Source organism: Dasypus novemcinctus, chromosome 5 (assembly GCF_030445035.2).
Source record: "Dasypus novemcinctus isolate mDasNov1 chromosome 5, mDasNov1.1.hap2, whole genome shotgun sequence".
In the NCBI taxonomy this organism is placed as follows: Eukaryota; Metazoa; Chordata; class Mammalia; order Cingulata; family Dasypodidae; genus Dasypus; species Dasypus novemcinctus.
Window position 1 is genome coordinate 133,243,357 of NC_080677.1, and position 22,927 is coordinate 133,266,283.

Sequence of the window (22,927 nt, forward strand, 5' to 3'; positions counted from 1 at the left end):
GAATCCACAATGTACCTAGAATGTGGTTTACACATTTGTAAATTAACAGTTTTTAATTATTTGCTTTAAAAACATTTTTACCGATGTACATAGACAAGACACATATTCTCAGGAACTATTAATATTTATTATGTATCCTTCCAATTGTTTTCCTATGCACAAAAAGTATACATAGTTTGAGTTTGTGTGCTCTTTACAAAACAGAACTAATACAAAACTTATTGCTTTACAACTTTTGGAAATTTTTTCCTCAAATCAGCAAAACATCATAGACATTCACCCAATTTGATATTTGCAGATACCTACCTCTCCGTCTTGATAAAAACTGAACAGAAATCCACTAATGGATATTTTTGTTTTTGCCAATTTTTCTCTACTAGTAATATTGCTGCTATAAGCACCTTTGTACATGTATACTTATCCATTTAAGCCAAGAATATATTCTGAATTCCTTTCTCATTTTTCTGGGAATTCTTGGTCTGTCTTCCATCTCTCCTAAGGGTAACCAAACATACTAATTATTATTATTTTCCACCGTCTCCATATTCTCAGTGATTTCAGGCAATGCACACGTTTAACCACCTATTCTCTAGTTCCTGAGCACCAATCCTACATCTCCAAAGGCCCCCAGACATCTTTATCTTCTAGACACCTATGTCAGGAACTTCAAAATTCCTCCTCTGCAGTGACTGGAATGTTTTCTTCTGTTCTAACCATACTACTAGCAGAATACCCTCTGCCTTAATCACCCCACACAGCCTATTTTCTCTGCCTCCAGGTAACTCCTCTTTTCACATTATTACCAGGGTGGTTTTCCTAAAATAGCTATCATTAAAGCATCAAATATTTGAGTCCCTACATTCAACTGTATAAAGTCTTACACAAAATACCAAGTAATTTAATAAGGTTCCTGCCCTCAGGAAGACTGCAAATGTCTGCTTTTAAAACCTTAAATTAAAAAATAAAATAAAATAACTAGGGCATAAAGCAGAGGTTGAAGATGTATAGTTGCAATGATTGTCCACATGTCAAATCTAGCCCCACAAAGTGTAAGCCCATCTAATGTTTTAAATTTTAATTAAGTGAAAACATTTAAAAAGCAAGAGATTGCACATAAAAAGCCAAGCTTCCAGCCTCTACTGAAAAATTAGAGCATCCAGAAACAAACATCTAACAGTCTTAGTTAGCAACCATCAGTCAGAATTGTTTATCAGCTCTACCCTAACAAAGCATAAAAATGACTAGGACTCTCCAGGCTGTCTGCCTTGCCATTTTCTCCCCAACCCAGGGCCTAGGGGTCAGTTGCCATTTATGATCTTACAAGCAGCCTCCAACTCATTTAAGTTATCTTTCTGACCACTTTAAAACAGTTTATAACTCCTGGACTAGAGGATGAAGCCCAAACTCATTAGCCAACCATTAAAGAACCATCATAGCTTGGCACCACCCCTTGCATTAAATCTCTGTTCTAGTCATACTCCACTGGGAAAACACCTTGCACACTTCCTCCTCAATAATTCTACTCATATTGCTCCCCTGGAATTTTTTCTCACTTTCTTTTCATTCTACTTAGTCAAATTCCATTGACCCTTCTAGGTCTAACTCAAGTACTATTCCTCCAAGTGAACCCTTCTTCCATAGGGTAGAATATCCATATCAGCACATATTTAGTACTTAACATGTTCTTTGAGTAACATGTCTCAAGTGAAAGAACTAAAAAGTTACAGAAGAGTATGGAAAACAAGACTTCTTAAAACAGTCTCTGCATTTGTGCATCATAGATAATGCACATAATTAACAAAAATTAACAGCCAAAACAAAGTGAAACAATACATGAGGCTTTTTCTAGAATATTAGAGAGAAAATGCAAAAAGAGCAGCTGCATTCCTTCTTTTTGTGTTCCTAAGTCCTTCAAATTCTGCAAATAAATAGACTGACACTACCAATCCCCAAATCAAAATTGGTGCTTCTAGTCTATTTTTTAGACAAACTACCAGAATATATTTATATACTCTCCAGCAGACAAAAAAAATTCCTTATTTTACTCCATAACTTTCGCAATTTATGCTGCCAAGACATTCTGAAAATAGCCACTGTAGCACAAACATGATAAAGAAAAAGTTAAAAGAAAGGAGTAAGGGAATAATCAGCTTGTTGAAATTAAAAGATAAAGATGGGTCAAAACAATAAAGAAAAAAAAAAAGGCGGCGGAATTGGCCCAGTGGTTAGGGCGTCCGTCTACCACATGGGAGGTCCGCGGTTCAAACCCTGGGTCTCCTTGACCGGTGTGGAACTGGCCCATGAGCAGTGCTGATGAGCGCAAGGAGTGCCCTGCCACGCAGGAGTGTCCTCCACATAGGGGAGGCCCACGTGCAAGGAGTGTGCCCCATAAGGAGAGCCACCCAGCACAAAAGAAAAGTGCAGCCTGCCCAAGAATGGTGCCGCACACATGGAGAGCAGACACAGTAAGATGACGCAACAAAGAAACAAATTCCTGGTGTGGCTGACAACAACGGAAGCGGACAAAGAAGACAAAGTAAATAGACACAGAGAACAGACAAACGGGGGGCGGGGGGGGGGCGATAAATAAATAAATCCTTTTTAAAAATTAAAAAAAAGAGAAAAAATTTGATACATACACACACAAAAAATGTTTAATTGAAAGTTTATTCCATGGCAGTAAAAAGTTATATTCAGTTCAAAAATCTGATTTATAGTAAGAATTGTATCACATTACATCAAGGGTATCTCACACCTCTCCCCCAAGGAGAGAGTGCAGAGAGCATCTAATATTCTTTGTAACTAAAAACTGACCATTTTCATTTTGGAATACCAGTAAGGTTTCATCCAAACCCCTCACAGTCATGACTCTAGTGGCTTAAAGATACAGTGTTGGACTATCACCATGTATATGCCCAGAGGAAATCTGGCTGTGGCCTAGGGAATAAAGTACAGTTGGTTTGTTTTCGTTTTTGGTTTCTTTTGGGGGAGAAGGGGCACAGAAGGTGGATGGGAGTAGAACAGTGTGTCTTGTCCCCTGGCAAACTGACTACACGTCTGGTATCAGGCAATTAACTGGGAATAGCAAAATGAATTGAATGACAATCTTCGAAATGGGAAAATAAACTGTTTTGATACTTTCATTTACATGGAAATCCATGGTAATCAGGTTTACATATTAATAACCAATACACTTAGCATAAAATTGCATATCAAACTAAAATCATCATATTCTCAAATAGTAAAGATTCCCATGAATACCACCAACAGATCAACAGCAAAATACAATGAGGTCATACTTAAAAAAAAAAAAAAAAAACTAACTGCTATGGTTTCTTACACTTGATACCCAAAGCACAAGTAACAAAAGAAAAAAAAATGGACAAATGGGTTCTCATCAATATTAAAAATGTTAGTACCTCAAAGGACTTTAACAACAAAGTACACACTGGGAGAAAATATTTGGGAACCACATATCCAATAAAGGTTTAATATCCAGAATATACAAAGAAATCTTTCAACTTAACAACAAAAAGACAAACAACCCAGTTCAAAAATGGCAAAAAGACTTGAACAGACATCTCTCCAAAAAAGATATAAAAATGGCTGGAAAGCACATGAAAAAATGCTCATCATTGGCCACCAAGGAAATGCAAATCAAAACTACAATGAGATACCTTTTTATAGCCATTACAATGGCTGGTATAAAAAATTTTTTTAATTTAGAAACAGAAAATAACAAGTGTTGGAGAAGATGTCAAACAATAGGAAAACTCATTCACTACAAGTGGTAATGTAAAAGGCTGTAGCCACTGTAGAAGATAGTTTGGTGGTTCCTTAGAAAGCTAAGTTAGAACTACAGCATGACCCAGCAACCCCACATCTAGGTATACCCAAAAGAACTGAAAGTAGGGACTCAAACAGATACATGCACACCAATGTTCATAGAGGTATTATTCTAACTGCCAAAAGATGGAAGCAATCCAAGCATCCATCAATCCATGAATGGATAAATAAAACATGGTGTGTGTGTGTGTATATATATATATATACACACACACACACACATATATACATACAATGGAATATTATTCACACGTAAAAAGGAATTAGGTTCTGATACATGCAACAACACAGATGAACCCCGAAGATACGTTGAGTGAAATAAGCCATACACAAAAGGACAAATATTGTATGATCTCCCTGATTTCAAACAATTAGAATCAGCAAATTCACAGAGTCAGAATCTAGAACATGGGTTACCAGGGGACAGGATGGGGATAGGGAATGGGAAGTTAAGGTTTAAAATGGACAGGGTTCCTAAGTGGAAGGATGGAAGTGTTTTGTTAATGGATGGTGGTAATGGTAGCAGACTACCGTGAATGTAATTAAGAACACTGAAATATGGGAGATGTGACCCACGCAGTTGAGCACCCGCCACCCACAAGAGGTAACAGGTTCAGTTCCTGGTGCCTCATAAAGAAGACAAAAGAGCCAAAAAAAAAAAGACAATGAGCAAAAACAATGAGCAGACAAGAAAAAAACAAGCAGACAATGAACAAAAACAGTGAGCAAGACAACAAGCAGATGAACAAAAAACAAGCAAGCAGGGAGTGGATGTGGCTCAAGCAACTGAGTGTCAGCCTCTCACAAGGGAGGTACCAGGTTCAGTTCCTGGTGCCTCCTAAAGAAAAAACAGACAACGAGGAGACAAAGAGCAAAAATAATGAGCAAAAAGATGAGGGAGCCATAAGTGTGGGAGAGGGGAAGAGCACTGAAATCCATATATGAATATGATTAAAAGGAGAAATGTTAAATTGTATTTATGGTAACAAAATAATAATTTTAAGAAAAAAATCCATGGAACTATACTATACAAACAGTGAACTGTAAGTTAAACCATGCACTTTAATTAATAGTATGAATATTAACATATGCTATCATCAATTGTAGCAAATATTCCACACCAAAGCAAGGTGTTAGTGGTAGGGTGGTATGGGAATCTTGCATTTTTGGCATGATTTTTCTATAAACACACAACTTCTCTATTAAGGCGAAGAAAGAAAGAAAAAACCTGAGATAAGAGAGGCTGACTTTCCTGGTTTCCTGGACCTGTTCTGTTGTTGTTGTTGTTGTTCAATTAAAATAAAACATTTCAGTGCCTATAACAGACAGAGACCAGAATTTAACGAAAGATTTCATTTATCTGATTTCTTGGAAAACAAGAAAAAGAATTACCATCATAAAAATTGGATTTTCATAATCTCAAAGAGCATAAATAATAACAATGATATCTCAACTATAAATTGCTTACTGTTCACAGTCTTGCTACGGAAACGAAATTTGTTCTGGGAGGGGACTTACAAATACAGAGTACCAATATTCACCTGCTACATAGTCACTTTTGTCTATCCCTTCTATGACATCACTGGTTGTGGCTAATTTTTCTACAACAAAATAATGCTCAAGGTGGCTTTCTAATAATAGTAATTGCCTATGAAAAGAAAGCAGTTCAGGGTATAAAGAGTTTATTCACATAGGGCCAAGGATAGTTCCTCAGAAATCCTATCTCCACCACCTGCTGCCTCTGCACCATCCAACACCCACTCCATCTCAAACATTAACTCTATTGACTTGGTAAGAAATATGGCAGAATGTTTCCTTTGCTTCCCAGTTTAGTAATTGAATTTATATTCTAAGGAAGAAAAAGAAAAACTGAAGCTTTGGGAGAAGTTTCCTTAACATTGACAGAAATATAATCAAACCGCTAGTTAAATCCCTTTGTGCCTACTCTGTGGCAGGGACTTCTTGACCAATGCCAAGACCTGTACCTCTGATAAAATATTATTAGATATAATATTACTCCAAATAACCAAATAATTACACAGGCTTAATTGTTAAGGAGAACTTTTAGACAAATATAAATTTTATCATTCTACTTGACATTTGTACAAGAAATCTATTTTTAAAACTCTGCCTCCAAGATTAATAGCTACAGTTCAAATATCTTGATCTCAGGTAGTAAACATAATTTTAAAATAATTATAGTTAATGTAAAACCAGTAACTATACAGCCTATGATTTTTAAATAGGTCAAAACATTAAAAGTGATCTAGCTAATTCTAGAAAATAAGAAAATGCTTCCTTTATTGGATTATTAAATATTCAAAGACTCAAAGTTAAGGAAAGTATAATTGGCAGTGCATGACTAACATTTTTTTTATCCAAAAACAAATGCAACGACTCCATTGGGAAAAAAAGTGTCATAAGGCACAGTCTCTGGCTTAACATAACCCACTACGTTAGTGATGATCTAAATAACAACGATGATTTTAAAGTCTTTATCTCCATAATGTTTCAAAAATATTGTTTTCATGCCTGTAGGTGAGTTATTTGCAATTTCACATAATTTCAGTGATTAAAACCTAATTTACATTTGTTACATTATCAGTTTCACTTTCAGGGTCTTCCAATAACAAAATACAGGGTCTTTTATGCATCAAACCTGTTACAGTGTAGAGTACAGTGTAGAGTGTGTACACAACAGAAAAACCTTCTCTTGGTTTCACATACTAGTTTCCATATTAGTTTCCAGTTACATGTTTCTAAACAATTGGTGATTCCATCCCCTTTAAAAGACCCACCTAATAAAGAATTCACTAAAAAGTTTAGAACCATAAAAGTTACTGCTACTCTACTCTCTTATTAGAGGGAATGCTACTTTAGTTTTCAAATTCAAAAGAGAAAACTCTCTTAAGACTTGGAATTTTTCTAAATATTTCCAAAAATTTTGATGTTTTTATATTGTGTCACTTTGTATAAATATTTTACTTCTCAAGAATATTTTTAATTTCACCTTTTTCTTCATAATATGAGAGATAAAAAGTCACACTATAAAATGGTTACTAACCTAAACCAACCTTTCTTCAGTGCATCCAGGAGTCGAATGAATACAAATTAGCTCATTTCAACAAAAGAGGAAAAGCAAATGTGTGCATGCGCATGTATACACAGGGTGAGGGGTGTGAGAACATGGAAAGATCTACTATAAAAAGAGTGAGAATTAAATGGAAATCTAAAAACACATAATAATTCCAAATTAATGTTCAAAAAGAGACCAAGAAAGGTTACCAAATAGTGAAAACAGAAAGCAATGACATTAAAACCCTAATATGGCTTGATTTGTGTTGTTTTAAAGGATACAAAAAAGTGGTGAAGAAGCTTAAAGTTACTTAAAACTCTACCTTCCTTTTGCAAATCTCAGGTAATAAAGTAATAATGGCATTTTCTATTAGACATTATATTACAATAAGAGTGCCATAATAAATAAACATTGACTTTGTATCACAAAGAATGTAACTTAGTAATGTATACATCCTGTACTTCTTGTTTCCCTGATTTGTCATAGGTAACAGCTAGCAATAAAATATGGAGGTAAGTGGAAGGCCCTGAATCACTTTCATAGTAAGTCTGCAAAGCAAAAAAGAGTGCAAACAGGCAAGTGCTTAATGGGGTTCCCACAACCTGTCCTGTTCTGCCTCACTTGACATTACTATTTTTTACTATACCAAACATAACAAGACTACTTATTAAATGAATGCACTGAAACCAAAGAAACAGGCTACCCATATATGTGCTGGTTTCCTCCACCATCCAGTGCTCAGAGTGAAGCCAATAACTAGTACACACCGTTCTACAACTTTCTAAGACGTTCACAGATATTCCACAGCACACTAAAAAGCCACAACAGCCGAGCGACTCACTGGCACTAAAACGGGTTTCCTAATTTGCAGGGAAAGTTCCTGTCTAACCATTTTTTGAGAAAGATAATCTAATAAATTTACATTCCTAATCTACATTCAAAAACAAACAACAGCTATTCCCAACCCAGTAACAGAGAAATGACTGCCTCGATATAAGTTAAGCAATTCATATCTGTATTCTATCTGAATAAATGTACTCTCCATATTCTGCCTTGAGTGGGAATACTGGCTACAACTTGAGGCAGGGTTTTACCTAAAGCTGAGTGATACACATGAGTTGGGCTTTTTGGTGTGGAGCAGGGAGGTTCTGAGTGTTGGGGGCGGGAAAGAAAAGTTAAACGACTTCCAAATATAACATAAAAGGGTGAGAATAAACGCTTGCGATCAAGAAAAGTTAAAGGAACAACTAGCTGACAAAGAAAAAACAGCACTAGTTCTCCGTTTCTCCTTACCCACCAAGCGGTGCCACGGAGACCACCTGGGCAAGACATTTTGACAGCTACGGGAGAGTTTCCCGAGCGCAGACTGCTTTGTAGCTTATAATAAATTCATCGAGGGCACTACCTGGATATGCTTCATAATGTGTTTGTTTTTTTAAACGATCCAGTTAGGCCAAAATAAATAAACGAGAAATTCCCCCCAGCCACCCACCCCCCAAAAAAGCAGCACGAAGAAAACACCCCGAAAAGACCAAACTAAAAAGTAAAGTGTCGCGGAGACGAGACCCTACAGGAGCCTTAGTTGGCAGAGTGAGGTGCCGGGTGTTCCAGGGTGGAGGCCGGGGGAGCACAGATCTGTTTTTTTAAAGGGGGCGCAGGAGGGGATGTGGGGAGAGGGCGGCCGAGAAAGTAAAGGGAAACGCAAAATGCAGAGAGCGAAAGGAGTGTGTGCCAAAGAGACATTAAGCCGACAGTAATCTCTCCCCAACCCCCACTCCCCAAGGGGGGGGCAGTCGGTGAGGCTCGGAGGGAGCGAGACGGAGGTGGGGGAGCGGGGCGGAGGGTGGGGAGCGCAGGGCCGAGTGTGCCTGGTGACAGCTCCGCTCCCGGCGCCCGGGGCTGGCTCGCAGCCTGGCTCCCTCACACACTCAACTTACTTCTTTCTGGCTCTCTGGAAAGGGGAAGCGCCATCTTTGCGAGGCCGGCCCCGAGGTCTTTTGTCTGCGGCTGCGGGGCTCGGGGCCGGGGCTCCGGTCTCCTCGGGGGGTGGTGGCGGCGGCTGCGGCTGCTCCACACTCTTGTCCTCTTCCGACGACATCCTAGTCACCAGGAAAGACACATGGATCCCGGTCCTCCTCCTGGGGGGCTCCTCTCGCCGCCGCCGCTGCTGCCGCCGCCGCTGCTACTCGGGTTCCTCCTCCCCGGCTCAGCCGCTCGCATTTCCCGCAGCCCCGGGAGCAGCAGCAGGTACCGGGAGAGGAGGCAACATGGAGCGAGCAGGACACGCACTCACACACATACACACGCGGGCGCGCGCACCTCCCGCGCGCAGGGGCCGGGCGAGGGGCCGCGGGCCGGCGGGGGCGGGGCGGGGCGGAGGGAGGGCGGGGAGGGTGCGGGTGCGGGCGGCTGCGGCGGGCGGGCGCGGGCGGGCGCGGGGTGGGCGCGGAGCGGGCGCGCGGGCCGGCGGGAGGCGGCGCGCGCGGGCAGGGCGCCCGGGAGCGCCGGGCTCGACCCTCGGGGTCTCCGCCCGCGGTCTCGCCTCCGAGCGTCGCCCGCGGCGGGGAAGAGAAAGGGGCCGAGGTGGGGAGAGAGGTGGGCGCGAGGGGCCCGGGTCGCGAGCCGGGGGCGCCGCCGCCCGGGGTCGTCGCCCCCCCCCCCCCCCCCCCACTCCGCCGCGGCTGTCCCCGCGGCCGCGGCCGTCAGGCCCGGGGAGGCGGCGGCGGCGGCCCGGGGAGGTGGCGGCGAAGTTTTGACAGCTGCTCCAGTTGTTGTTTTTGGTTCCGGGGTTGCGCGAGCGGCGGCCCCTCTCCGGGTTGCTCTCTCAGGGCGGGCGGCTCGCTCGCTCGCTCGCTCGCTCGCACACAAACACGCGCGCTCGCTCTCCCGGAGCCAGGGAGGAGGAAGTTTTGCTGGGGTGCGTGTATCTCACACACACACACAACCGTGGCCGTAATGCTATGGCTGCGCCGGTGTCTCTCCCCCGGGGCGACACGCACCACAGACCTCTCAAACTCGCCGCCGTCTGGCCCACACACAACTGCCTCGACGTCCCCCCCTCTCCCTCCCTCTGCTCCTCAGGGTCCCCTGCCCCCGCCCCCCCGCGGGCCGCCGCTGCCACTCACAGCGCTCCTTCCGCGCCTGCGCCGCTCCCTGCCTCCCGCGGACGCGCTGCTGCCGCCGCCGCCGCCGCCGCCGCTGCCGCTGACCTCACCGCCCCCTCCCCCTCCGGCTCCCCCGCCCACTCCCAGGTCTCCCTCCCCTCCTCTGACGCGGCGGCTGGGCCACCGCCGTGACTCCGGCTCCGGCTCCGGCTCCGGCTGGGGCTAAGGAGAAAGCCAAACTGTGGATAAAAACCCCCGGGATCTGGATCCAGAAAATACGGGAAGAGGGAGAAAAAGGAGAGCAGTGTAAACACTCCAAAATATGCTCTCATATAGAACAAACCTGGCATGGTCTAAAGCACATTTCTGTGTTGAGTGCGTTTGTTTCCCATCTAAACCCCATATACCCAATGTGTACAGCTGATTACACAGCCTGAGGGGACTTTACCAAGCTCATATACGTTCTTTTTGTTTTAATGTATGTCTGTGGCGAAAAAGAAATGGAGTGCAACTTCATTACAATCTACATTACAATCTAATTCCAGTTATAGTTTCGTATCATAACGTCATTTAAAAAATAATCCAGAAAAGGCTTTTAAAGCTGTAAGACAGAACAATGATATTTTGAGGAATGAAACGCTGAAAGACAAACCAATAAAAGCCCAACAACTTGATTTTTTTTTTTTAATAACACGTAAGAACGTCCTGTAAAGTAGGTGGAGCTCTGATCACCGGCTTTCATGGGACTGCTGCCCCAACCCTAGGAAAATGAGAGTGGGGGCCTGGCAAGAGACCCGTAGGGGCAGCCTGGAAACAAACTGACAGATGGGCCTTCAACTTGATTTTAACGTTCACAGTGTTGTGATAGAGACAAAAATCGAAGTATTTTTTATAATACTCGAAAATGGTAGGAGGAAAATGGGGCGAGATGTAGAAAGCTTGAAATATACACTTTCTCAGCAAGACAGTGACAAATATGGAATTCTGGATTTATTATAATATGGAGGTAACACTTGGACAACGTATTATTCTATGCTTCCCTTTCCATTCCCTAACAATTAATATATGGAAATAACAATATAATAGATTGAATTGGGAAAAACTATCAAGACCTAAACCATCTGAGGAAGAATTAAAGTAAACTATCATTTAATAAGCATCTACTCTGGGCCTGGCTCTGCTAAACACTTTTTTTTAAAAGATTTATTTATGTCTCTCTTCTCCCCCCCCCCCAGTTGTCTGCTCTCTGTGTCCATTCACTGTGTGTTCTTCTGTGACCACTTCTGTCCTCATCAGCAGCACCAGGAATCTGTGTTTCTTTTTGTTGCGTCATCTTGTTCATGTCATGTTGTTGTGTCAGCTCTCTGTGTGTGCGGCACCATTCTTGGGCAGGCTGCACTTTCTTTCATGCTGGGCAGCTCTCCTCACTGGGCGCTCTCCTTGTACGTGGGGCTCCCCTATGCGCGGGACACCCCTGTGTGGCAGGGCACTCCTTGCGCACATCAGCACTAGCATTGGCCAGCTCCACACGGGCCAAGGAGGCCCAGGGTTTGAACCTTGGACCTCCCCTGTGGTAGGCGGATGCCCTATCCATTGGGCCAAGTCCGCTTCCTGCTAAGCACTTTCTGATCATGATTTCTTTCAATCTGCACAACAACACCATTTCAGTATAGGTAAAAATAATATGGTGTTGTTTTCCAGTGATATTGTTCTACTGCCTTTCCTCCCAATAGCCAGAATATAAATTTTTAATTCTATTACCTATATGGGCAAACTAAATACATTTTGATTTCCAGAACTTATGATGACCAAAAGCATAATTTTTGTAAATGGCTGAAATGAGAATATAGTAAGAGAGTCATTTGAATTCCTTCAGGTTGTAATCCCTGTTGACTTCCTTAGGCTCACTAAATTCACAGGCAAGGGCATTTGGAGAAAAGTGGCTTGATGAATGGAAACTACAGATGAGAAGTTCCTGACTATCATATATAAAAATACAACATATACATGACTAATAATAAATTTATGGAGGGGTATATTTAAAGTTTATTAAGTCCAAATATTAAAACTCTAATATTAAAAAAATGAATAAAGACAAAAACAAACAAACAAACTGGGGACACTTGCTTCTGTAAAAGAGTGGAAACAAACAAACGAAAAACTTTAATAAAACCCATTTAGCAAGTCCCCAAGACTTGATAAGGAGTGCCTCTGGATGAAATAAAATATATTTTAAAATTTTTAAAAAAACAAATATTAAAACTCACCCTTTTGCATTTTTCTACACATTGCACCTTAAAGTGCACTTTCAAAACCTGGATTATTGGTCCTGAGGTTATGTTTACTCTGTGCCCAGTGCTAACACTTAGAACAGTCATTTCTAACTGAGTTTCACATGCACAAAATTTTACATCATAATTTACGTCAGTATACTTCTTCAACACTTTGGACAATTTAAGCATAAGTATATACAAAGTGCAAGTCACTCCTGCTGGAGATAATTTTTCAAAGGAAACAAGGGACTGAGAACAGAAAAGTAGGTAGAGTAAATGGCAATATAGAAATGGAGGTTTTTGCAGTGATGCTTCTGGAAAAACAAAAGATGATGAAGGTGCGTAAACCCAGGCTTAAATCTCCATTTCTTTGACTACTCTAGGCAGAAAGAGAGTTGGGGTCTGTTTTTAAAGGTAGCAGTATCTTTGGCATAAAGTTATCAGGGGCAGAGCAAAGAAAATATAAACCAGGATATTGCAGAAAGATCTAAATACTTATTTAACATAAATAAAGTTTTTCCAAAGATTTTTCCATTTCAGTCATCCAAATTACAATGCTCTGAGACCACAATGGCAAAAAACCCAGAAGGTAGGTGGCTGAAGTTCCTCAAAATTGTAGATTCGGAAAGGCATTGGGCATATACAAAAAAGATCAAACACCAATGAAAAATTAAAAGTACACATGTTAAATATGCATTTTTTTAAATGACAGACATTGACTAAACTGTTAACAGTTGGATTACAGGGGACTTTCACTTTCTAAGTTCCTATAATATTTGAATCCTTCAGAGTATATGTACTACTCTTAAAAAAAGTACAAATCAAAATATTTAAAGTGCAGGGATGGGCAGGGGGGTTATCTGCAACAAATAAAACCAGTATCTCACAAAACTGTAAGCAAAAGAGATTCTCAAAAGATTCTAGCAAAGAAGTGACAGTGAATACAAATTCATAGTACAGTACCTAGTCTTACTAATTGAAGGCCTATAAAACATTATTGATATGGTGTTTATTTAGAGTGCAGTCGTTATTGCTTTGAGTGAATGTAAAAATATTTATAAGGCTCATTCATAGGGTCACAACTAAATGCCCCTCTTTTTTTTTTTCCCATAAAGTCTCAAATTCCTCAGGGTTGTTTTAGGAACCAAAGTTTCACAATCATGGAAGGACCACTGAAGACTTAAATTGCTACATCATATAATTTTTGTATTCATATTTTTACTCTTAAAATACACTAAAAAAGTTTGCACTCATAGGAAATCATTTGGAAAATTAGTTTTTAAAAGAATTTCAATCACTTAAAATTATATTTAGTTGATGTTTACTCCAAAGTGCATTTTTAGCTTTAAAATTTCATAGTGCTTTACCTAAGTTATTCCAGTGACTTATGCCATACCACATACCTGTGTGATGGAAAACTCCAAAGAAGAAACTAAGAAGAAATCAACAGAATAATCATCTTCAAAAATAATTTGTGTATGAGAGAATGTGGCATAACTGGATGTTTTGTAGCACACTTGATATAGATATGAATCTTGCCCTCTAGGTGTCGATACATTAAACCTGGTTGTACTTAAGATAAACATAAAAAGAACAAGCAGGCAACTAAAAAATAAATGCAGAATAACATTCAAATAGAAAGATTAAATATTTACAACCATTGTGTATAAGAAAATAGTTTTAAAAGAAATGCATCTGTGAGATATTGGAGGAAGGGCTGGGGTGTCAGGAAATCAGGAATTATAGGGAAAAGCTATCTATGTCTATTCAGAAGTGGGGTGGACTAGAAAACATTCTGCCAGCAAGTGACAAAAACTCTTACAAATTGCCAAGTGACAAGGGGTGATTATGACCATTGTAGAAAATGACACACACATTCACACACACTTTCTTAGGATCATCTCCTTTTTAGATATACAAGACTACCTAACAACCTATACTGATGCCTACCCATCTTAGCAGGTCAAAATTTATATGGTTTGGGAAGCAGACATGGCTCAACTGATAGAGTGTCCATCTACCGTATGGAGGGTCCCAGGTTGGATCCCCAGGGCCTCCTGTCCGGTGTGGTAAGCTGGCCCATGCACAGTGCTGCCACACACAAGGAGTGCTGTGCCACACAGGGATGTCCCCCCTCATAGGGTGCCCATGCGCAAGGAGTGCACCCCACAAGGAAAGCCACCCTGCGTGAAAAAAGCGCCACACACACGGAGAGCTGATACAGCAAGACGACGCCACAAAAAAGAGACCCAGTTTCCCACTGTCACCAGATAATGCAAGCAGATGCAGAAAAACACACAGCGAAGGGACACAGAGAGCTGATAATGGGGGGAAGGGGAGAAAAATAAATAAAATAAATCTTTTTTTAAAAATTTATATGGTTAGAGAATGTATATAATGGTCTAACCTCATGCAAACACTTCCTAGCATACTCAAAAAATTTTCTTTGCATTTATTTTGTATTGAATCAGTTTAGCTAGATATTCTTCACAATGAAATGTCCACACAGTAAAAAAGAAAAATTTAGAGTTGGTAGTTCCTTGGTTAGCTTGATCTAAGAGAGGCAGATTAAAGATTTTCAGTCCAGTATTTGGGGCCTGTTTTATGAGACTGGCTGACCGTCTTTAAGATAATCAGACCTTAATTGTCTGATTACTTTAAAGTATCAGACAATTATCAGATCATTTTCCTCTGTACTGTGCACACAGGCTAGTGTCTTACATGACAAAGTCATATACTTTTACATCAGAAACACAACTTGCAGACCCATTCAAAGTCTAAATTCCTTGGCATAGCTTACTAGGCCCTGGAAAGTCTCTGCCCTGCTCCAGCCAAAAAGTATTCATCTCCTTGCTTCCCCATTTCTTGCCTTCTCGCCATAAATTCCAGCCTTTGGGACTACTTTTTGGTGGACTATCAACTTTCACCATGCTGTCCCAAATCTACTTTCTTTTTCACCTGGCCAATTCCTACTTTTTTTTTTTTTTAGCTCTCACTTCAGACTTCATTTCTACCTCTGAGCTCTCCACCTCTCCTCGGTGGTCATGGATCCCCCTAAAAACTTCTCAGATACCGTATGCTTCCCCAGTCTCAGCACTCCTGGCCTGTAATGAAATCGCCTGATTAGTTGTCTATCCCACCATAGGCTCTGTGAAGACAGTGAAGTTATCTGTCATACTCACCCTTCATCTCTACCATTTAGCAATGTGCTTGGTATATTTATTGTATGCCAGCTCAAAAAACAGTTGTGGAATAAGTGAAACAAATGCAAAAATGTATGTTTGTTGTTAGAAAAAGAGCTAAGACAGTACTTAATAGAAGTTTTTATAAAATAAGTTGTATCTTTATAGACGATGTGTATGTGCATACTATGCTACATTTTGTGTTGGTTATTACAATTTACATTTCTATTATGATACAGGCTAGCCATCTCTGCCACCTAAAACAAACATTCATTATGTGGGCCTCTTCTTACTGTTACAGGATTTCAGAAGCCTAGGTATCAAGGATCATGTCAGTCTCTGATAGAATTTCCAAACTCAAAAGAGATTTAAAAAAAAAAAAAAGTTGTCCACAATCTTCAGACTTTTGAATATCTCCTTAGAAACATTTCTATGAGGACCTAAAGGCCAAGATAATGTTGAGGAAGAAGTGATTATAGAATATCATATATGATATATAGCATACAATTTAGTTATTTAAAACTGTATACATCCACAATTCTGTAGGTATGTATATATGTATAAACAGTGGTTGTCTCTGAGCTGGGATTCAAAATGATCTTTACTTTCTTCTCTGTATCTTTCTTTTTAACTTTTATAATAATGGATATCATTTTTACAAAAGCAATCAAGTTGTTCTTACAAAGAAAATGTTTTTCTCCAAAATCACCCCTTTTAATCATTAATTATATTTTACTTTCACTGTGATTTTTATTCTTTTCCCATTTATCATCTTTTCTGCCGAAATATTAAAACAGTGCCCACCATACTGTCATGACTTCAGAGTTCTATTTCTTGTTAGGGACCTTTGGCATTAAACGAAGTAAACAGGGGTTTTCCAAATGAAAAGTAATGACATTGCTCTGCATTTCTCCCTATCTTAAAAGATATAATCATCATTTCTACCTGGTGATTTACCTAACACGTATCAGATATTGTGTTAATTTGGTACAAATCTGTTTCCCTCTAAATTCCTATCATCTGTGTTCCCCATTATATTGAACAGAATGGGTGTTCAATAAATACTTGTTAAACCAAAACAGAAGCAATCATTCCTCCAACAGACTCTATATGAGGAAGGAAAGGACAAAGGCAGAGAGGAGGGGAAGATGGATGGAAGATATATTCTAAGGATGGACGGTAAAAGCGAAAGGGAGATTAGCATTTAAACCTCAGCAAATCAGCTCTCTTCACTTTGGTTTTCTACTTCCTTTGTCCCCTTTATCTTCCCCAATGGTCACTTCTTATTTCCCTGCGTCCACTTCTATCTCTGCATCTGTAGGTTGTCACCTTCTTTCCCTCCTGGTCTTGAATTGCCTTTGCCAGTTCATGACATTGTTGTCATTTGGAGATGTTGTTGCACAGGCATGCAGCTGGCAGCCACTGGCAGCCTCACACACCTGCAACCTCAAAGACAAAAGCCCAACAGACACCTTAAGGAACCCAATAGGCACGAATTGATAGGATAGCCAAAACGGCAAAGACAGATAAGAAAGACATGGGTAGTATTACAGAGACCTGGAAAATAAAGTGCAAAAAAACAAAAGGACATCATCCGTCAGTTTCTCTCTCAAAATACTAAAATATAGCAGCCATACCTTCATCAGAAATTTGAAGCTGGTTTGTACTTTCATCTGATTTTCTCTTTGTTGTCTCTGAAGTTAAAATGAAACTCTTGAGCCTGGCACAGACTCATATGTATCTCAACTGCTGGGCAATTTAAGCTTGACTTCTGCCTGTCCTCAGGGCTACCCTGATTCTAAACATCCTTCTGTGACCTCATGTGCAAACCCTGGTTCCATTTGCCCCTTGTGACTTAAACAATGAGAGTTCCTTTTACAGCTACCAAGGTTCAGAAGCCCCAACAGTCCAGTTCCTTTACAGAATAGATTTTGGGTGACGTTTTAGAGCTGAGCACTTACCAGATTAGAACCAAAACCTTACATCACCCATCCTCAGACCTAAGAGGAAAGTGCATATACACCTTGACTTCTCCAGATGACACTGATGGGCCTTTGGCTCCTTGTTTCCACTGACCTCTTGAGTCGACTCAAAGACTGGTGTCAGGCATGCTCCTGCCGCTGATTCTAAAGCATCTCTTGAACCCCTGACAATCTGTCTTCTGTCCTCAGGCAATGGACAACAGAGTCCCCTCAGCCCTAGATCTGCCACAACTGCTGGCCCAGAGCACAGAGCAAAGCACGAGGGGTCCAAGAGGAGAGATGTACTTGCTGAGCAGCACTGCTGCAGTCCAGGCCCTAGCCAGTGTCATTCGGTCTTGTTTTGGCCCCTGTGGCCGACAGAAGCTCCTGGTGACTGCTAAAGGAGAAACAATCTGCACAGGGTATACCACTGCCATTCTCCAGGCCCTAGAACTGGAACATCCAGCAGCTTGGCTCCTCCGGGAAGCTGCCCAAACCCAAGCAGAGAACAGTGGAGACGGCATGGCCTTTGTGGTTCTTCTCACACAAGGTTTGCTTGAGCAGGCAGAACATGTGCTGCGGGCAGGCCTGCCTCGCTCCCAGCTCCGGGAGGCCTATGCAACAGCAACTACGGAGATCCTGGCGCTGTTGCCTTCCTTGGTGATCCGATCTCTGGGTCCTTTGGAAAATCCATTTTGGGCCCTCCATTCTGTAATGAATACCCATACTCTGCCCCAGGCAGACTTCTTGACCAATTTAGTAGCCCAGGCTTGCTGGGCTGCCAGGGAGCTGGATGGGAACTTTAAACCCCAGTGTGTTGGGGTGTGCACACTGCGTGGAGCCACCCTAGAGAATTCGTGCCTACTCCCAGGCTTGGCAGTGTCTGGGAAACCCTGTGGGCAAGTAACAATGGTGGTAGGTGGGGCCAGGGTGGCCCTCTTTGCTTGTCCCTTTGGACCTGCCAGTCTGAATGCACCAGCAAGTGCGCGTCTCTCTAATTCTGAGGAGCTATCTAAATTTAGGAAAGGAAGTGAGCAATTGATAGAAAAGCAAGTAGCACAGCTGGCAGCTATGGCTATTAATGTAGTGGTGGTATGGGGGGAAATTGATGAGAAGACCCTAATTCGTGCTGATAATTGCGGCATCATGGTTATTCAAACAAAGTCCCGGCGGGAGATAGCTTACCTGAGTGAGGTGTTGCACACCCCTTTGATGCCTCGCCTGCTTCCTCCCCTGGTGCCTGGAAAGTGCCAGAGGGTCTACGGACAGGAGCTGGGAGAAGCATTGGCTGTGGTATTTGAATGGGTATGTCCAGACACACCTGCCCTCACTTTGGTCCTCCGGGGGCCCACAACTGAGGGACTACGAGCCGCAGAGCAGGCTGCCTACCATGGCATTGATGCCTATTTCCAGCTGTGTCAGGATCCCAGGCTGCTTCCAGGAGCTGGGGCCACAGAGATGGCTCTGGCAAAAATACTCTCAGAAAAAGGAAGAAAATCGGAAGGGCCTAATGGTCCTGCATTCCTAGCGTTTGCCCGGGCCCTCAAGTCTCTTCCTGAAACTCTGGCAGAGAATGCAGGTTTAGCTGTCTCAGAGGTGATGGCAGAAATGCACGGAGCTCACCAAACTGGAAACTCCCTAATAGGAGTGGGAGAAGAAGGATTAATAAATGTGGCCCAGGAAGAGGTATGGGACACACTAATAGCCAAAGCCCAAGGGCTTCGAGTGGTAGCTGATGTGGTGCTACAGCTTCTGACTGTAAATGAAATTATAGTGGCCAGAAAAATTCCCACACAGAAGCGGGATTTGGATCCTGATTCTAAGAAGACAAAGAAATGTCCATCTCCTTCGAAAGAAAAACTCTTCGGCATGACTAAGTAGCAACATCCTCAATAAAACAGAGATTTCCAGGGAGGTACAATCACCCCCAAAATGAATGTTTGCCTTATTTATTCCCTCCCTATTTGGTACTAATAGAGTCAGTTTCTTTAGGGAAAAAAAACCCACCTAAAGGAACATAAAAGTCCATTTCCGATTCTTGGTTTTTCTCATTTCCAATTTCTCTCCATCAGATTCTGTTCATTTCTTAAAATAAGAGCATGATTCAATTCTATTGAAGAATTTTTAACTAAGTGTGCTTTGGGGATGCAAAAGAAATACAATAATCTCTTTCCAGCTATTTGAGTATCCATGCCTCATATTCTACTATATGTAAATTTATGTCTAGATGTCACTTTAGTAATCTGGAGAAAATCAATTCCAGCTTACAGGAGTTGCCAGTCTCTCCTGTTGTGGTTATTTGGGGTGGGGAGTGAGGGGAGGAGGAACAAAAAAATTGCTGGCAGACATAGTTGTTTGTTTTGTTGTTGTTGTTATTTTCTGTTTTGTTTTAAGAAAAAAGCATTCCTGGGGTAGATAACAGAAGAAAGAATGAACGGAATTGTACCATAGTTGTTGTGTAGGTGAGGAGACAGCTGAGGAGCACCTGGTAGGAGGATATCCAGAGCAGAGCTAAGTTTGGATACTGCAGCACCTTAAAGAAAGGGTTTAAGCAACAGGCACTAGGCTTGGCTTTGAGGAGAGAGAGAGAGTTTTTTGCAGAGGTGAGTAGATTCAGCATATACTTCAACCATCCAAGTGACTCACCCTCTCTGGGAAAAGAGCAGAACCTAGGAGGCAGAAACTAGGATATGGGCAGCTGCAGACTCTTAGAATAAAATAAAAAAAAAAAAAAGAAGAAGAGATTTAAACATTTGGAAAGAGATCCAGACTCAAGAAACAAATGTGTTATATCAGGCATGTTAGCTGCAACAAAATAAAATTGACGAGCATTCTGTCCAAACTCCGAGGAAGTGAAATCCTGAAAAGTTTTTAGTGAGCAAAGGATGATAAATGCAAATGTATAAAACTATATTCATATTATTACTACTTAAGACGTGTAAAACATCTTTGAATTATTTTTACTTGTACTGTCTTCAACATTATATTTTACTAAATACAACTCTTTTCATATGTCTCTCCTGTCCTCAATTTCCCTATTGTTCTTATTAAATCTTAAATTACATGACAGTGATTATGATATAAACAGTTAACTTTTTTTTTAAGATTTATTTTTTATTTCTTTCTCTCTCCTCCCTCTCCCCCCGCACCCCCCATCCCCATTTGTCTGCTCTCTGTGTCCATTCACTGTGTGTTCTTCTGTGTCTGCTTGCATTCTTGTCAGCGGCACTGGGAATCTGTGTCTGTTTTAGTGGCATCATCTTGCTGCATCAGCTCTCCATGTGTACAGCACCACTCCTGGGCAGGCTGCCCTTTTATCGCATGGGGTGGCTCTCTTTGCAGGGTGCATCCCTTGTGCATGGGAGCTCCCCTACACAGGGGACACCCCTGCATGGCATGGCACTCCTTGCACGCATCAGCACTGAGTATGGGCCAGCTCACCACATGGGTCAGGAGGCCCTGGGTTTGAACCCAGGACCTCCCATATGGTAAGCAGATGCTCCATCAGTTGAGCCAAATCCACTTCCCAGACAGTTAACTTTTTAATGCAGTTCAAAAGCACTTTACATAATTTTTATTTAATCTTCAAAACAAATTTATGAGTAAGAAACTTGATTCTGAGTTACAGAAGACACAATTGAGCTTCAGAAAATTTAAATAAAGTTACATAGAAAGTAGAAGAGGAAAATCCACCCTTATGGGTTTTTATTATCCACTGTTTTGTTTCCCCAACCATAAATTTCCTTATTGTGGATGATTTCAGAAATGTAACCCCTATGATTAGGGAGAATGTCGGTCTCAAAATGGCTCTTTGAAATTTTACAAAAGCAATGTTTTTTTTTTTTTAATACTTCCCCTCCCACACACACAAAACATTCTAGTTATAGATCTAATATATAGGTAGGCCCAGAAATTTAACATAGTATAGTTTAAATGTTCTAAGTTGATACACAAGGAACTTTTCCATAGTTTACTTTAGGGGAAATCACATTGTGAAATTTCATTCCCATCTCCTTTTTCCCTAGACTGTGCGTACACACATGAATCCATACAAAATTATATATATGTAAAAGCCAGTTAAAATTAACATTAAGGACAGCCTTATGAGGGACAAAAAAAAAAGGTGGCGCAGTCAAACTGAACTGGCTTATGCTAAGAGATTTTAAAAGTAGAAAAGACTGACCCAAACTTGAAACTTGAGGAGGGGCACAAAGAAAATCAGGTACTTTATGGCTACCTCCCGTAGAGGTCCAGGAGCCTCTGCTACTGAGGTCCACTGAGTCATTCTGGTTCCCTTCCTTCGATTCTGTGAGCTGCCAAGTGCCTTCAAATAAATCTCCTTGAGTTAGTCAGGGTTGGTTTTCCCTTCTAGTAATCTAAAGAACATTAACTGAACTAGAAGGGAAGGAAATGTCATATAACAGTTAGGGTGATTTCCATAGGCATCTACAGGAATGGGCTTAGGGAAGAGGACCAGAATGGAGAGTTACTCCTAAGAAGAAAGTGGATGAGGGACAGGTTCCTTTCAACATCAGTTGAGGGTCATCTCCTCTCTCACAGCCTGCCTTCTAAGCTCTTGCTACTTAAATCCATGAAGCAGCGCAGCAACATCACTTAGGAGCATGTTAGAAATGCAGAATCTCAGGTACCTCCCTCCCAGACCCACTGTGTCAGAACTTGAACTTTAATAAGATTCCCCCATATCATTGGTATGCATATTAAAGTTTGAGAAGCACTGATCTAAACCACAACCCTCACTTTTCTATATCCTGATTATGCCTAGAACCCCCTTTTTAAGTGTTAAAGTAAGTGACTCATACATCTAGTTTTTTTTCACCTATTGACTAAGGAGAAGTTAACCAGAATTTGTCCTTAATCTTACTAGGTCCAGACACTGTTTCTGAGGCTTCTCTTCCATGATGTGCTTCTCCTCAATTCTAAAAGCAGCTAGAATTCAGAAATGACAATTCCTAGAGTACATTCTCTGTGAAACTTTCAGCTGGTAGACTTGTCTATTCTTCTATTCCAATCCTCCTCCAGTTTAGGAACATCATTTTAAGGTGTTCTGAATTGGTCTGGCAAGCAGATGGCAAAGAACCAGATTTGGAGGTGTTAGGCAAGGAAAACGCAAACCTCTGTACCCTGGGAAATGGAGGAGATGGGTGCCTGGCTTAGGTGGTGAAGCCTAGGGGTGAGTGATCAGAACGGTTCCATCTACTGGGCACTAGAGAGCACAGGCCCAAGACAGGAACCTACAAAACTTTTGGAGTCCTAAAGAAAAAAATAGTCCTTGATTCCAAATTATGAAATGTGATGAAATATGGAAAAGAAACCAGGAATGAGATAAAAGTACTTTGTCCCACACCTTTTTCTACGTGTGCCTCTTACAATATACACTGAGTTCCTTCTCCAGGGTCCTCTCTGCCTTAAGAGATTACGTCATGACAGGTGCTCTCCTTTTTAGGCTTACAAGTCTGAGGACTGT

The 22,927-nt window shown here is 41.4% G+C and overlaps 2 protein-coding genes and 1 long non-coding RNA gene across 16 annotated transcripts in view; 1 reads left to right on the forward strand and 2 right to left on the reverse strand.

Moving 5' to 3' along the window:
• The window catches only part of KMT2C (lysine methyltransferase 2C), a 357,676-nt gene extending 348,385 nt beyond the window's left edge, over positions 1–9,291 (reverse strand). For 11 of the 13 annotated variants that reach the window (XM_071215363.1, XM_058298033.2, XM_071215362.1 and 8 more), the window contains exon 1: positions 8,860–9,287. In XM_071215363.1, coding sequence (XP_071071464.1) covers positions 8,860–9,020 — 161 coding nt within the window. In that variant the 5' untranslated portion in view covers positions 9,021–9,287. Of the gene's footprint in view, positions 1–8,859 lie in introns of all 13 variants that reach the window. The other 2 variants (XM_071215365.1, XM_058298034.2) reach the window with 1 other exon arrangement.
• Positions 9,292–16,624: 7,333 nt separating this feature from the next.
• LOC131278598 (uncharacterized) lies at positions 16,625–17,270 on the reverse strand. Of its 2 annotated transcripts, none has more exons than XR_009185978.1 (2): positions 17,119–17,270; positions 16,625–16,920 (listed from the first exon to the last, which is right to left on the reverse strand). It is a non-coding gene; the product is annotated as an uncharacterized lncRNA (long non-coding RNA). The 2 variants fall into 2 exon arrangements; XR_009185979.1 differs by having other exon boundaries at positions 16,625–16,927.
• Positions 17,271–17,376: 106 nt separating this feature from the next.
• On the forward strand, positions 17,377–19,379 carry CCT8L2 (chaperonin containing TCP1 subunit 8 like 2). Its single transcript, XM_004476309.2, has one exon. The coding sequence runs from the start codon at positions 17,656–17,658 to the stop codon at positions 19,321–19,323; it is 1,668 nt and encodes a 555-aa protein (XP_004476366.2). The 5' UTR covers positions 17,377–17,655; the 3' UTR covers positions 19,324–19,379.
• The last annotated feature ends 3,548 nt before the right edge of the window (positions 19,380–22,927 follow it).